Below are 16,484 nucleotides of genomic sequence, written 5' to 3' on the forward strand. Positions count from 1 at the left end.
GATGCTTCAACCCTTCAGCTCTTCGCTCCATCTCATGTGTCTCATCTTCCTCTTGGCAACACTGCATAGAGTTTCTACGGGGTCCAGGTCTGGAGAGTCTGCTGGCCAGTCCAGTAATCCTTGGTCACTGAACCAGGTTCTGGTTCTTGTTCCGACTGTGGAAACTTTAAGGGTCTTGGATTGTTACCTCTCCAGTCTTCCTCCAGACTCTGGGACCTGGATTTCCACACGAGATGCAGAATCTGCTCATCTGAAAAGAGCCCTTTGGACCACTGCTCACAGACCAGGTCCTGGTTTCTTTAGTCCAGGTGAGACGCTTCTGCCATTGTGTTCAGGAGCGGCTGGACTAGAGGACTACGACATGGAGTCCAGGTCCAGGATCCGTCTGTGTGGCGGCTCTGGAAGCTCTAACTCCAGCCTCAGTCCAGTCCTGGTGAAGCTTTTCCTGACCGTCCTCTCCAGCTGCTCCATCCTGCTGCTTGTTCCAGCTTCTCCTTCCTCTCAGCTTCTTCTTGATGAGCTTTGATGCAGCACTTTGATCATCCAGCTTCTTCTGCAGCCGCCTGCTGAGGCTTTTCCTCCTGGTGGAGGGAGGTGATGGTTTCTGTCCAGCTGTCAGGTCAGCAGCCTTCCCCATGATGCTGGACTCTACTGGAACAGACTGAGACCATCTAGATGCTCAGGAGGCCTCTGCAGGTGTTTGGATGGATCAGCTGATCAGCGTGTAGAACTGAACCTTTTTACTATGTTCTCATTTCTGAGATTTAGATTTTTGGGTTTTTCATCAGCTGTAAACCAGAATCATCAGAATTATAACAAATAAATGCTGGAAATGTAATGGGTCTATATATTACTTTAGTTTACATTTATAAATCTAATTCCTGAATTAAATGAAGTTTGCACCATATTCTAAATGTTTGAGTTTCTCCTGTGAAAGAAGAAGGCGACCTGCTGGACCCACCCGTGGTTCTGGGTCACCGCATTTTAATTTAAGGAAGGTGTTGCACCCCTATGACGCCACACTGTTAGCAATATCATCTATTGCTATGTTGATGATACGATTCTTGCCAGGTAAAGGTATGGCTGCCGTGGAACCCCTACAGGGATCAGGCCTGAACCAAACCAACCCAGACCTGCAGGTGGAAACGGGGCAATATTAAGTTTTAGGGGAAATAAAATGATTAATCTGCCATTAAAAAAACTCCATCAGGTCCACCTTCTAGTACTGGGTTGGACCTCATTTTGGACCAGCAAAGTGTAGGAGAAATTCCTCAACGATTTTTCTCAGAGATCGACATGATAGCATCACACAGGTTGACGTGTGGCCTGACGAACAGGTATGCTGATGTTACAGGTGAGCGTCTCACGGCAGAGCAGATGGACGAACAGAGGATCCAGAATGTGGCCTATCAGTACCTGTGCAGGTTAGAGGAGGCCAAGAGGTCAGTAACCAGAACCAGATCAGGGTTCCTGTGCCGATTCCTAACCTGCTGAAAGAATCTGTTTCATATTCAGGTGGATGGAGGCGTGTCTGGGGGAGGAGCTTCCTGCTCCCACTGAATTGGAGGAGGCGCTGAGGAACGGTGTCATCCTCGCCAAACTGGGTCATCACTTTGCTCCACATGCTGTCCCCCTGAAGAAGATTTATGACCCTGACCTGCTTCGATACCAGGTCGGTTTATACAGCTTTAGGGGACATCCCCACAACGCCGGATTTCAGCAAAACTGCTAGAGTATTTTAGCAAACCACCCTTTCATCCCCACGAAACAGGGATTAGCCTCCATGGAACCGGCCATGTCTGAAACCAGGTACGAAGGTGGATCGGTTTGAGTCATCTACCGTCTGCGGTACTGTGCGTACGTCGCAGCTGCACAACTCGAGGATATGACGTCAATGTGACAAACACACGCCGATTTCCCATCCACCTTCCTCGAGATTTTTATGCTTTATAGTCCAGCATTTTTTGAAGAAGCTCAACTTCTTTATAAGTCCAAAGAAATATGTCTCTTTTGCTTTGCAGTAAATCCTCAGCTATATTCTCTTCTTTGCTTCCGATGTGAACTTCCTGCAACACGCAGTGAGTCTTTATCTGCACATGCGTTGTTTTCTCTAGCTTTGGAGTGTTACTCTCTAGCGCCCCCACAGCCTGTAGTATGTGCTACAGCGGTGTCGTGGGGATGTTGAAGCCTTTCTACTAGTTTTTGCCACCATTTTCACACCTGAACCGGATTCGGTGCCATGTGGACATAGCTTTGCATCGGCCTGGTTTAACCGGTTTATACATCTTTACATCGGTCTCGTTTAACTGGTTTATACATCTTTACTTCGGTCTGGTGTAACCGGTTTATACATCTTTACTTCGGTCTGGTTTAACCGGTTTATACATCTTTACTTCGGTCTGGTTTAACCGGTTTATACATCTTTACTTCGGTCTGGTTTAACCGGTTTATACATCTTTACTTCGGTCTGGTTTAACCGGTTTATACATCTTTACTTCGGTCTGGTTTAACCGGTTTATACATCTTTACTTCGGTCTGGTTTAACCGGTTTATACATCTTTACTTCGGTCTGGTTTAACCGGTTTATACATCTTTACTTCGGTCTGGTGTAACCGGTTTATACATCTTTACTTCGGTCTGGTGTAACCGGTTTATACATCTTTACTTCGGTCTGGTGTAACCGGTTTATACATCTTTACTTTGGTCTGGTGTAACCGGTTTATACATCTTTACTTCGGTCTGGTGTAACCGGTTTATACATCTTTACTTTGGTCTGGTGTAACCGGTTTATACATCTTTACTTTGGTCTGGTTTAACCGGTTTATACATCTTTACTTCGGTCTGGTGTAACCGGTTTATACATCTTTACTTCGGTCTGGTGTAACCGGTTTATACATCTTTACTTTGGTCTGGTGTAACCGGTTTATACATCTTTACTTCGGTCTGGTTTAACCGGTTTATACATCTTTACTTTGGTCTGGTGTAACCGGTTTATACATCTTTACTTCGGTCTGGTGTAACCGGTTTATACATCTTTACTTTGGTCTGGTGTAACCGGTTTATACATCTTTACTTCGGTCTGGTGTAACCGGTTTATACATCTTTACTTCGGTCTGGTGTAACCGGTTTATACATCTTTACTTTGGTCTGGTGTAACCGGTTTATACATCTTTACTTTGGTCTGGTGTAACCGGTTTATACATCTTTACTTCGGTCTGGTGTAACCGGTTTATACATCTTTACTTTGGTCTGGTGTAACCGGTTTATACATCTTTACTTCGGTCTGGTTTAACCGGTTTATACATCTTTACTTTGGTCTGGTGTAACCGGTTTATACATCTTTACTTCGGTCTGGTGTAACCGGTTTATACATCTTTACTTTGGTCTGGTGTAACCGGTTCATACATCTTTACTTCGGTCTGGTTTAACCGGTTTATACATCTTTACTTTGGTCTGGTGTAACCGGTTTATACATCTTTACTTTGGTCTGGTGTAACCGGTTTATACATCTTTACTTCGGTCTGGTGTAACCGGTTTATACATCTTTACTTTGGTCTGGTGTAACCGGTTTATACATCTTTACTTCGGTCTGGTGTAACCGGTTTATACATCTTTACTTCGGTCTGGTGTAACCGGTTTATACATCTTTACTTCGGTCTGGTGTAACCGGTTTATACATCTTTACTTCGGTCTGGTGTAACCGGTTTATACATCTTTACTTCGGTCTGGTGTAACCGGTTTATACATCTTTACTTTGGTCTGGTGTAACCGGTTTATACATCTTTACTTCGGTCTGGTTTAACACTCTGGAGGGCTCTGAAATAATTTGAGGAAGGATTCTTAGACCTGAGAAAGTTGGTAATTAGCTTTTATTCTGAAGTTTGGCAGTAGGACTAAATTTCAGAATTTCTCAGCAATCAGGACTAAAATGGCTCTAAGACTCTTGATAAATCGACCCCACATAAGTTCCAGATTTTTGTTTGATTTTTTATCACCTGACTGTTATTGACTGTATTGATCCCTCAGATATCATTAATCCTGTGTGTATTGACGTTTTTAGGCCGTGGGTCTTCAGTTCCGCCACACTGACAACATCAACCACTGGAGGATCGCCATGACGGCGTTGGGTCTGCCAGCTGTGAGTCAACAGAATGATCAATCAAATTTCTGAACAGCTGATTATTTACTGATCTGGATTGATTGTTTTTGTTAGATCTTCCATCCTGAAACTACAGACGTTTATGACAAGAAGAACATGCCAAGAGCTGTTTACTGTATCCACGCTCTCAGGTACACCTGTGTGAGAGAAGACCTGTGTGTGTGTGTGTGTGTGTGTGTGTGTGTGTGTGTGTGTGTGTGTGTGTGTGTGTGTGGAATTGATCTCCTGTCCTTTTATCTGCAGCCTGTACCTGTACAGACGAGGGTTGGCTCCTCAGATCTATGATCTTTATGGAAAAGTGAAGTTTACAGGTAAAGACAGTTGTGCTGGTCAGGTTTTCCTGGGCAGGTTGTAAACGTTTGTTTACTTGTGACTGTTGTGTGTTTAAACCTGTGTGTTCAGACGAGGAGATCAGCTATATGAAGCTGGAGCTGGAGAAATACGGCATCCAGATGCCGGCTTTCAACAAGATTGGAGGGATCCTGGCCAATGAGCTGTCAGTGGACGAAGCTGCAGGTAGAGGAAGACTCTGATTGTGAGTTCCGGAGGATGAGCTTGTGTAACCCTGTGTTGTTCCATCAGTTCACGCAGCAGTAGTTGCCATCAACGAGGCGGCGGACAGGGGGGTTGTGGACGCCACTGCCAAGGCTCTAAAGAACCCTGCCGCTCTGCTGTCTGACCTCCAGGAGGCGCTGATGGCCGTCTACCAGGGGGTGCTGCAACAGGCCAGGAGGAGGAAGGCTGCTGCATGCAGGGTGAGATCTGAGCTCTGATTGGTCAGATGAATTTTCTGATGTCATTGTTAATGTGTGTGTATGTGTGTGTGTGTGTCAGTGTGGAGGTGTGGAGGACAAAGACATGTACGAGGAATACCTGAGCCAGAGGGAGATCCAGGAGCACATCATTACTGTTAATGGTGAGGACATCAAGCCCCGCCTCAGTCTAATAAGTCCCACCCATAATATCTGTAATGTTGGTATTGATTAGTATTGATCTACTGTTGGTCCACTGCTCCCACTTGATCTTAATAGACTTTACAAGGGAGGCTGAGGAGTGTGATAGTTGGGACACACCCCCTGTGGGGGACCGCCATCCCAGTCTGCCAGTCTAGGACAACTGTTCCCCAAGTCCACGTGATGCTGCAGATGTGCATCTACTAAGACCGCTCCACAGCATCCAGAGTCCTGAGGAACTCTGGGCCTCTAAGTTTTGCCTTAGCGACTGTCAAATACCCATCAGCTGCCTCTGGAGTCCCACAGGCCAAAAAGGCCCAATAGAAATCCTCCCAGTCACGCCCCTCCAGGTCTCGCTGTCATTGCCCACGTGAGCATTGAAGTCCCCCAGCAGAACGAGGGAGTCTCCGGAAGGAGTGCTCTCCAACACCCCCTCCGAGGACTCCAAAAAAGGGTGGGTACTCTGAACTGCTATTTGGTGCATAAGCACAAACAACAGTCAGGACCCATCCCCCCACCTGAAGGCGGAGGGAGGCTACCCTTTCGTCCAAGTCAGGTGGGATTTGCAGATTCCCCAGTTTCTTCCTCGGGGTGTCTGGACTCTCTTTTGGAGATAGGAAGAGAAGTGTGTCATCCAGGAGATCAGAGTAGAACTGCAACTCCTCCACATCCAGAGGAGCTAGATGAGGTAGGTCAGGCCTTCTGATTAAGATGTCTCCTGGATGCATCCCTGGGGACGTGTTCTGGACACGTCCCTCCAGAAGGAGACCCAGGACACGCTGAAGGGACTAGTCTCTCGCTGGAAGAGTGAAGCGTGGGTTTCCCTGCTGAAGCTGCTGCCCCCTTGACCCGACCCCTAAAACATGGTGGAAAATGGATGGATGGATCAGTAGTGATGGTATTGATCATCTTGATGGTATTGATGGTTTAGATCTGTGTTCTGTTAGTCCGATCAGCTGTGGAGCAGGTGGATGAAGCTCTGGATGCTGCAGATGAACTTTCCCTGCTTTCTGCTCTACACCTGCCATGTTTGGCCCTTAGGGGACTTCGTACCGACAACGCCCCCTGGTACCTGGACCAGCTGTTAGCGGATCGCCAGCAGAAGGCTCTGGTACTCACACATGCACACACACACCAACCCAGCCTACCTGGCTGTTTTCCAGACTGACCTCTGACCCCTGACCTCTGATCCAGGATCAGGGCTCAGTAGATCCGCTGGACCCCGTGGAGCTGCAGGAGAGTGTCTCTGTCGCCAACCGGGAAGTTCAGAGAGCCAGAAACAGTAGGTTACTTCCTCTCTTCAGGTACACTGTACGTCATCCTCCAGATACCAACCTGTGTGTGTGTGTGTTTTAGTGCACGCAGCCGTGCAAAGTGTTAATGCGTCTCTTCGCGGCGATGACCCCCGCCGCACCATCAGCTGTCTGATAACCTCTGACCTTCAGCTTCCTAAAGTTTTTCCATCAGCTGCTGCGCTGTACCACAGAGAGCTGCAGCTGCTGCAGAGGCATACCCCACAGGTACACACCTGTGCAGGTACACGCATAACGCTGCACAGGCACGTCAGGTGAGTTGCTGTAATTTCCTTTCATGTCCTCCAGGGGGAGCTCCAGCAGGAGGAGCTGTTTGTTGCCGTGGAGATGCTGTCAGCTGTTGCACTCATCAATCAGGCCCTGGAGGTGGGACACCTGCAGCAGTTCAGCTCCTCATTGGTCAGTCTGTCTGCAGGACTTTCTGATGTAGACCACTCCCTGCTGGACAGGTGAGGCCTTTAATACCTGATGCTCAGATTCTCCACACCTGCTGCTGCTGATGATGGTGGTAATGTGACTATTCAGGTACTTTCATCACCTGTGTGGAGTGAAGCAGCAGGTGAGCAGAGATCTGAGCTGGAATCAGCTGCAGGAGGGAATTAACTCTGTCAACAACTCAGCTCAAGATGAAGAGCAGCGTAAGTAAACAAACATCACCTTCGTCGTCTTATATGAGCCACATTAGTCCACTTCCCACCTGTCAACCCCTCCTGTTTGCCTGTGTTTACCTCAGAGCTCCTGGCAGTCCGTCTGATAAACGAGGCGGTGGAGAGGGGAGACCTCCAGCAGCTGCTGTCCTCCCTCATGCTGCCCTCCTGTGGATTGGAGGAGGTCCTACCTGCCAACACCTGCAGATACCTGACCTTGCTGACTGCAGCCAGGCAGCAAAAAGCCCAGGTGTGCGCCCCGCCCAAAACATCAGAACTGACAATGAGTCCAGGGCCTGTTTCAGGAAGCGGGTTTAGTGAAAACTCGGAGTTAGTTAACAAGGGAACTCTGGGTTTTCGGTTTCACAAAGCCAGTTCAGTGTAACTGAGTCAGTTACCACGGCAACAGACTCAGTGAAGCTAACCTGCTCAATGGCAGGTTTTCTACTAACCTGAGTTCCTCCTATTTTTTTCAAAATAAATGGTCATATTCTGCATTAATATGTCTGACTCCACTGGCGCAAAATGGGAAGAGCGACTCTTGTTTCACCAGTTTCCATGGTGAACCATGTTATCTGTGTTCCATTGATGAAGCTTTTTATGTGCCATGCATACGCTGTACTCGGGGGGAAGTTACCTCAGAGCTGACTGAACTAACAGTTATCGCCTGTTCTGAAACCAAAAACTCTGAGTTTGACAGCTCAGAGTTGGTCAACCTGGAGTTGTGCTTTTAACTCCCGCTTTCTGAAAAAGGGCCCAGGTGTTTGAAATTTAAACCTGCAGTCACAAGTCCTGCTTCTGCCCAATCAGGTGAGCAGAGACCCAGGAGCTGCGCTGTGGTTGGCCGACATCCAGGAAGCAGTGAGGCAGGCCAATCAGCAGACTCAGAAAGCCCTGAAGTGTAAGACTGATTCAGCCATGAGTCAACATGTTTCATATTATCTTTGACAGCTGATCTGGTCTGGTCCAATAAAAAAAAAAACAAATGGTACTACTTTCACTATTTGTTTGTTCGTTGTTTTCTTTTTTTTTTTGGTTTGTTTTTTAGCAATACTTATTTATTTGTCTCTTTTTTTCTTTGATGTGTGTGTCTTTTTTTCCTCTCGTCTTGTAAACTGATGTGTAATGAAATGACCACATTAATGTTCCCCGATGGGGGTAAAGAAATTTACCTCAACTGTGCGGTCTGGTCTGGCCCTGTGCGGTCTGGTCTGGCCCTGTGCGGTCTGGTCTGGCCCTGTGCGGTCTGGTCTGGCTCTGTGCGGTCTGGTCTGGCCCTGTGCGGTCTGGTCCTGTGTGGTCCTGTTAAATCTGGTCTGGTCCAGTGGAAGAAACATGGAAAATTGTTTTCTGTTTGAAAACAAACATTAATATGACGACGTTCTATTGATTGTCTGTTTCTCAGTGTGTCTGGCGGTGGCTGCGGTGAACCAGGCTGTGAAGGAGAACCAAGCCAAGCAGACTCTGAGGGTTCTGGCTCTACCTGAGGTGGACCTTCGAGGAGTTTTACCCCACTGTGCTGAAGAATATCAGAGAGCCCTGATAGACCTGATTGATCACAGAAAACGCACAGGTACACTCCCACACGGGTACACTCCCACACGGGCTCGGCCTCACCTGCTGCAGGTGTTTGAGGTTTTTCCAGCTTTGTGCTGCAGCTACTTCTAGACTTCATAGAATGAAACAAGACAGGTTAGATCTCATTGGGGTTTTTAATGGAACTCTTTTATTTGACTTTATAGATCAGTGGAAGCTAACTCATCAGTCTGTTATATCAGCTGATTCCTATGATCGATCAGCTGCTGTGTGACATCATTCCGCTGTCAGAGATCTAAAAACGCTGATGATGTACAAGATTATTTTATAACAAATATACTTTCCTTTAGTCCGCTCAGTGACATTCACGAAGTCTAAACTCAGTGTTGTTTTAAGCTGATGCAGGATTTCCACTCTGCTGATGTGGAGGAGTACTGCAGCTCTGCTCTGACTGCAGCTCTGCTCTGACTGCAGCTCTGCTCTGACTGCAGCGCTGCTCTGACTGCAGCTCTGCTCTGACTGCAGCGCTGCTCTGACTGCAGCTCTGCTCTGACTGCAGCGCTGCTCTGACTACAGCTCTGCAGCGCTGCTCTGACTGCAGCTCTGCTCTGACTGCAGCGCTGCTCTGACTACAGCTCTGCAGCGCTGCTCTGACTGCAGCTCTGCTCTGACTGCAGCGCTGCTCTGACTGCAGCTCTGCTCTGACTGCAGCGCTGCTCTGACTACAGCTCTGCAGCGCTGCTCTGACTGCAGCTCTGCTCTGACTGCAGCGCTGCTCTGACTACAGCTCTGCAGCGCTGCTCTTACTGCAGCTCTGCTCTGACTGCAGCTCTGCAGCGCTGCTCTGACTGCAGCTCTGCTCTGACTGCAGCGCTGCTCTGACTACAGCTCTGCAGCGCTGCTCTTACTGCAGCTCTGCTCTGACTGCAGCTCTGCAGCGCTGCTCTTACTGCAGCTCTGCTCTGACTGCAGCTCTGCAGCGCTGCTCTTACTGCAGCTCTGCTCTGACTGCAGCTCTGCAGCGCTGCTCTGACTGCATCTCTGCAGTGCTGCTCTGACTGCATCTCTGCTCTTACTGCAGCTCTGCTCTGACTACAGCTCTGCAGCGCTGCTCTTACTGCAGCTCTGCTCTGACTGCAGCTCTGCAGCGCTGCTCTGACTGCATCTCTGCAGTGCTGCTCTGACTGCATCTCTGCTCTTACTGCAGCTCTGCTCTGACTGCAGCGCTGCTCTTACTGCAGCTCTGCTCTGACTGCAGCTCTGCAGCGCTGCTCTGACTGCATCTCTGCAGTGCTGCTCTGACTGCATCTCTGCTCTTACTGCAGCTCTGCAGCGCTGCTCTGACTGCAGCTCTGCTCTGACTGCAGCTCTGCAGCGCTGCTCTGACTGCATCTCTGCAGTGCTGCTCTGACTGCATCTCTGCAGTGCTGCTCTGACTGCATCTCTGCTCTTACTGCAGCTCTGCAGCGCTGCTCTGACTGCAGCTCTGCTCTGACTGCAGCTCTGCAGCTCTGCTCGGACTGCAGCTCTGCTCTGACTGCAGCTCTGCAGCGCTGCTCTGACTGCAGCTCTGCCTATAGAAGCCTGTCTGGAAATCACACCGATACAACCCTGTATCGGCCGATGTCGATACCAGTTAAACACGCAAATATCAGCCCGATGTCTCGGCTGGCCCATGTGTCGGTCAGTCCTTAGTACACACACAAAGGTACACAAATACATGTGCACCTACCATCTCACTCACTCTAAGATGGCCGCTTCAGGCTAAGTGTCAGTCTGCTCACTTACTATTGCCTTATATATAGTTTTTTAATCTATATGATCGACGTTTACCTGAGGTAATCTAGATCGGATTTAACTCTGCTGGCAAAATAAATAGGCAATCGATTTCTACTAAATCAGCTTACTCTGTCTGAACTGTTTGTCTCTCGTCATGGATCCTACAGAGATTTCTTCTCAAACAATTTGGGAAGCAATCCAGGGAAGTAAATCCGATCTGACTGCTCATTTTATTTTAAAATTATGAACGTTGAAACTAGACTTAGTACTGTCCAAAGCTCTTTGTCTACTTTATGCAACCAAATATCTGAACTCGAACACCGAGTGAGCGCAAATGAGGAGCACGTTGCTGATGTTGCAGCCAAGGCGTTGCTCCTACTAAGTTACCCTCTGTGCCTCTTCTTCATTACACCCATATTTTGTTATAAAATGGGGGTCTGTTACGTGTATTTTGTTGGCTTATGATCTTGACTGATGGTCTATTTTCGGATTAACCCTTTTGCTGCTGTTGGTCTGTTAGTGGAGCCAAGAGAAAGCTGCAGTCTGAGCCTGTTACTAAAGTATTTAGTCGTGTAATCTTTGTTTTCTGTGTTTGTTGTCTGTGTGTCCATTTATTTATTTATTATTCCATAAATGGATCTCCTTAGAGCCTGAGTTACTGCTTATAAACCCGACGTCATCACCAGTTTTTTACGGGGCTGATAGACCCTCTAGATCAGTGATTCCCAACCCTGGTCCTCAAGGCCCGCTATCCTGCAGGTCTTCTATCTCTCCCTGCTGCAACACACTTGATTCAAACTAAATGGATCTCTGACAAGCTTTGCTCAAGTCTGCTAATGAGCCACGTATGTGAATCAGGTGTGTTGTAGCAGGAAGGCACCTAGTTTCTCCACTACCACGGCTCTTTTAAAATCCTCTAATGACGTGTACTCATCTTTTGGTGAAGAACATCTTACCTGTGCAATTCTTATTGACCCTTTAAAAGCTTTTGATATGGTTGATCACTTTCTCCTTCTTGATAAACTCTTTTCTGTTGGTCTAAGTTGTAATGCTCCTCTCTGGTGGGGGAGGCGTGGCTCAGTGGGTATAGTGGTCGTCTTATAGCCTGAGGGTTGCCGGTTTGATCCTCGGCCTATTGAGTTCATGTCGAGGTGTCCCTGAGCAAGACACCAAACCCCTAATTGCTCCTGATGGGTTGTGGTTGAGCGCCTTGCATAGCAGCTTCCGCCATCTGTGTGAATGTGGCGTATATTGTAAAGTGCTTTGGGTAAAAGCGCTAAATAAATACAGACCATTACCCATTTAATGCACACCTTCATAATAGACATTATGTTGTTTTCCAGGTTCTGAGTCTAGCCTCTCAAAGATTCTTCTGTCCATCTGTACGCTGATGATACTGTTTTCTACAGCTCTAATGCTGATCCTAGTGTAATACAGAGTTCTTTGCAGTCTGATTTTAATTCATTACAGACGTGGTTTTATAATAATGAACTCTTACTAAACTAAAGTCCTGTTGTATGGTGTTTGGTACACGTCATAGCCACCACACATCCCTCTGTTAACTATTACAAGGGTTGATGGCTCATGTCTTGAGAGGGTTGATTGGTTTAAATATCTTGGTGTTTGGTTAGACCCAGAGCCTTCATTTCAGCCTCATATAGCCCGTATAGGGAAGAAAAGCCAGGCCTGCTTGGGCTCATTGTACTGTGTCATTGATTGCTTCTTTTTCCAAGTTCAAAAAAGGTTATTTCACAATTAATATTACCAATTATTGATCATTGAGATGCTGTTTACACGAATACAAGCGATATTCTTCTGCAGCCCATCAATCTGCCTTTTAACTCATTGTGTAAATTTGTTTTGTGTCCATTTAGAACTCACCATTGTTTTATGTATAACTCTTTCACCCAAATCCAGAAGGTTCTATCACTGGTTTCTGTTTATATTTAAATGTGTATTTTACATGCTCCTCTTACCTGAAGGAGTTCCTGGTCCCATGTACAACACCATACACACTTGGACACACCCAAAAGCCAGACTTGTTTGTTCCCAGAATCCTTAAAGTTGTTTTCCGCTGGTCATTTCAGTATAGAGCCCCCCATGACTGGAATAACCCCCCACTTGCTCTTTTCAGTTTTAAATCTTTACTTTCTTATCTTCAAACACAGTGCATGTTTCAGATTTATGGGTAGCTTTTATGTCACCATGGTTAATTCTTATTTATTTTTATTTTTTGTCTTGTCCTATTTTTATTGTTATTGCTATTCTTGTTGTTGTTGTTTATTCCTATACTTGACTTTTGTGTGGGGGTGATTAAGCTGTCTTTTTAAGTTGTTTTTCTTTTGTAATGTTTGCTTGCATGTATATGTCATCTGACAGTTATGTTCCAGTTTGTAAAGTGTTGTGTGTGTGTGTATGTATGTATGCACATATATATGTGTGTGTGTGTGTGTGTGTGTGTGTGTTAAATGTAGCAGACTTAATTTAAATCCTGTTGGTGTCTTTGTATGCTGATGATGGTGGATTCATCATTTACAGAGCTTTAGAGGACATTTCCAAACATGGAGATTACATCGCGTGTCGGTGTTGGTTAAAAATATCAGTTTTATGCGTATGGCCCAGTGTTAGCTGTGGTGTATTTAAAGCCCTGAGACAACCGCCGCCTCCATGTTTGTTATGACCTGAAACTGATGGTGGAACTCGTAAGTCAACTCTGCAATGCCCTCTGGATGTAGTGGCTAACGTAAAGGCCACATGGGAGCATGAGGGCAGACGTATTTACATCCAGAAAGGGACAGAAATGAGCCTTTAAGCTACATTAACTGAAGGTTAAATTATACAGGCGATGGATAGTTTCTCTGTTCCAACATGGCCGACTGGGCTGGCAGTCCATGCCTTTTACTGGTCAGTGTTTGATGGTCTGTAGAAGTTTTCCCTGAGAGAAATCCACAGTTAACATGTAGGATTAATTTATTCTGCACACAGCAGAGGAGATTTAGATGGAATTTCTTTGCTTATATTGTTAGGATGTACAGATAGAGATAAAACTGTTAATGTGGTTTTATACATTCATAGTGATGAAAATTAAGTGATGCAGAATAATCTGATCATTTCTTTTATAACAATCAGACAAAGAACATCTAGAACAGGGGTCACCAGCTCCGGCTCTGGAGATCTACCATCCTCCAGGTTTTAATGTTTCCCTGATACGACAGACCTGATCATGAGGAAAAGTTTCTCCAACAACCTGTTGATCCAAGTCAGGTGCGTCCTAGGTAGGGAAACACTAAAACCTGCAGGAGGTGGTGACCATGCTTCTAGTATGCTGACGTTCCTAGCTACACACAGGTGATCGCACTCTGTTACCTGATCTTGCATGCTCATCGTTTGTGTGTCCAGGTGACAACAGAAGTCCGTGGGTCCGAGTCCGATTGCAGGGCGGAACCTTTTACTTCTTCCACCTGAACAGACTGGAGGGAAGCTGGGAGAGACCCCCCCAGTTCAAACACAACACCGTGTTTATCGACCACCTCGAGATACAGGTGAGACTCATCTAACACACACCTGAGAGCCAGGTGTGTTTCTGAGTCTGTATGTGATGTGTCACGTCTCCTACAGGAAGTGATCAACAGCGTCTCTTCCTCGTACAGCCGTGGCCTCCTGTGGCGGAGCAGAGAATCCCTCATTGTTGACTTGCAGGCTTGTTGTCGAGGGTTCCTGATCAGACAGCAGCTAGAGGCTCGACGGCGTTACCTCATCAGTCAGACACCTGCTGTCGTCATCATCCAGGTGAGTCCTAGATCACAGACCAGGGGCCTCATTTATAAAGCTGGCATAGGTACAAAAAACGGCGCACGCCAAATATTCAAGAGACTCAAAGTGTTTGTCATCTGCCTAGTAAGGAAACAAGTTTCCCTGAACAATGAAATTCTTACTTTGCCGTCTGCACTGAATGCCATAAAGATTATAAAATAGAAGAAAATTTAAAAAACTACATAGAAGATAAAGATTAGATTAAAAAAAACAGTAAATAATCTGTACAAAAATGTGCAGTGTGCTGCATAAGCTGTTGTGCCACATTCAACAATGAATGAAATGAAATATCGTCAACTTCTGGGATTTATAAAACCCAAACTTGGCGGGAGAACGTTCCTACCCCCACGGCAACTCTGACCCTGATGTACGAATAAAATCTGGGAAACCTGGAAACTGGAAACCAGAATAAAATGAAGGAGATGATGAGGTGGAGAGTCTGCTGCCAACATTCACCAGTCAGTAAAAGAAGATGTGAGAAGGAAGCTTTGGTCATTTATTCTGAGGTCCAGCAGGGGGACAGACTGGAGGTCTAGAAGTGATGCAACGCTGATGAAACACACTAGAGGTGGATTTCCTTTATTAATCTATTTATTCTTACACAATCCTTTTATAATTGTCCCAGTTTCTGTCCAGCCAGTCTCCATTTCCCACAGCTTCATGTCCACCTGGTTAACAGCGGTGATGGTTCCCTCTGCACCTGCAGGACTTCCTCTGAGGACACGGCTGCTGGGTGGAGTCTCTGGCCTCACCCTCTCCACCCACAGCTGCAGCCCCACCCACCCAGTTGCAGCCCCGCCCACCCAGCTGGAACACCAGGAACTAGAAAGAAATATTATTTACCACTAAATAAACTGCTACCAGTCTCAGATGTATGTACATATTTATACATTAAAACAAACGACTACATTACCGCCATCATTACTGTCATCTAGCAGCTTTTCTCCACAACCATCTACTGTGGGCTGCAGCGTCTCGCCAAAGACCCGACTGGAAGGTTTTACTGTTCACCCCTCTGTGGTTCGAACTTCCATCTCCTGCATGACAGACGGATGTTTTACCGACTGATATCCATCTGTACGATCCGACTCCTCTGGCGTTTCTTCCTTCTGACTCTGTGATGACAGTGTCTCCACCTGCTGCCACTATTCTGTCTTTCTGACACCAGTAACGTCCACGCCGTGTCCACCAGTTACACATTTTTACCTTTTCCAACGTGGTCCATCAGGATCTCTGTCTCACACCCCGAAAAATTCCACTTCTTCCCTCTTTTTCCCTCCCGAGCCACCATGGAAATGATGTGATGAATATGTATTACAGGCGTCCACCTGACCTTTTATAGCCACCAAGGCGACCCTCCCCTGCACCGCTTTAGAGTTAGTTCTAGTTTATAAACGGAAACAGGTGGAGGACGTGCGTGTGCACGCTTTGATAAATCTGAAGGTAAAAGTGCGCCGCAGACGCCGCCTGTAGTTTGCTTTGCTACGCTCAGGTTGATAAATGAGGCTGCAGATCTGGATCACAGACCAGTTCTATCCGCGTGGTGGTCTGACCGTGTCCATTCCTGTGGTTTTGTGTCCAGGCCCACTGGAGGAGGTTCATCCAACAGCAGGGCTACAGGAGGCGGTTGCAGTTCCTCTACATGAACTGGAGGGCCGTGGTTAAGGTACGTTTGCAACACCACAGAAGAAGACGCCACATTTTAAACATCCACATGCACCTACAACTCTCGGGGGTTAGGATTGGGCATCGTTTGAATTTGATTTTATCTCGAGTCCGATTCTTTTAAGAGTCAGGGTAAAAAAAAGTTTACGTTTTCCCACCTGGTCACAGGCGACCTGGTCGCCATATTGTTCAATAAACTCTAAAACTTCTCCAATAACACTTTGGTCAATATAGGCAAGCTATACCTGGTTAGAAAGCTTAGATTCTCTGCAGTCGAGCCTCATTTATTTTACAGTACCCCTAAACCCCAAAACACAGTCAGTAAAAGAAACACTATGGCTAGCACCAATCTGCAACCAGACTTCACAGCTCCTCTACCTGTCAGAGCCACCATTACACACCTGGTCTAACTCTATCTGACACCTTCTGCACTCACCGTCACACTGCAGTTATGTATCCTTGTGTACGTTGCACGTGCTAAATATGTGTATATAGAAAAAATGTATATGTGTACATATAGTGTTGTAATCATTAGTAGTAGTAGTATTACTATAATTTTTATTACTATTGCTATTATGTTACCATTAGTATTATTATTATTATTATTATAATATATCCT

At 46.4% G+C, this 16,484-nt stretch overlaps 1 protein-coding gene across 2 annotated transcripts in view; it reads left to right on the forward strand.

The window, feature by feature from the left end:
• iqgap3 (IQ motif containing GTPase activating protein 3) overlaps positions 1-16,484 on the forward strand; it is a 43,637-nt gene that overhangs the window by 1,577 nt on the left and 25,576 nt on the right. For both annotated transcript variants that reach the window (XM_041987709.1, XM_041987710.1), the window contains exons 2-20: positions 1,355-1,442; positions 1,516-1,672; positions 4,061-4,138; positions 4,214-4,290; positions 4,403-4,470; positions 4,562-4,675; positions 4,742-4,914; positions 4,994-5,075; positions 6,060-6,223; positions 6,307-6,394; positions 6,469-6,632; positions 6,714-6,874; positions 6,951-7,063; positions 7,159-7,322; positions 7,883-7,973; positions 8,478-8,645; positions 13,787-13,929; positions 14,006-14,176; positions 15,783-15,866. In XM_041987709.1, coding sequence (XP_041843643.1) covers positions 1,355-1,442; positions 1,516-1,672; positions 4,061-4,138; positions 4,214-4,290; positions 4,403-4,470; positions 4,562-4,675; positions 4,742-4,914; positions 4,994-5,075; positions 6,060-6,223; positions 6,307-6,394; positions 6,469-6,632; positions 6,714-6,874; positions 6,951-7,063; positions 7,159-7,322; positions 7,883-7,973; positions 8,478-8,645; positions 13,787-13,929; positions 14,006-14,176; positions 15,783-15,866 — 2,348 coding nt within the window. The remainder of the gene's footprint in view (positions 1-1,354; positions 1,443-1,515; positions 1,673-4,060; positions 4,139-4,213; positions 4,291-4,402; positions 4,471-4,561; positions 4,676-4,741; positions 4,915-4,993; positions 5,076-6,059; positions 6,224-6,306; positions 6,395-6,468; positions 6,633-6,713; positions 6,875-6,950; positions 7,064-7,158; positions 7,323-7,882; positions 7,974-8,477; positions 8,646-13,786; positions 13,930-14,005; positions 14,177-15,782; positions 15,867-16,484) is intronic.

This window comes from Melanotaenia boesemani, chromosome 6 (assembly GCF_017639745.1).
Source record: "Melanotaenia boesemani isolate fMelBoe1 chromosome 6, fMelBoe1.pri, whole genome shotgun sequence".
In the NCBI taxonomy this organism is placed as follows: domain Eukaryota; kingdom Metazoa; phylum Chordata; class Actinopteri; order Atheriniformes; family Melanotaeniidae; genus Melanotaenia; species Melanotaenia boesemani.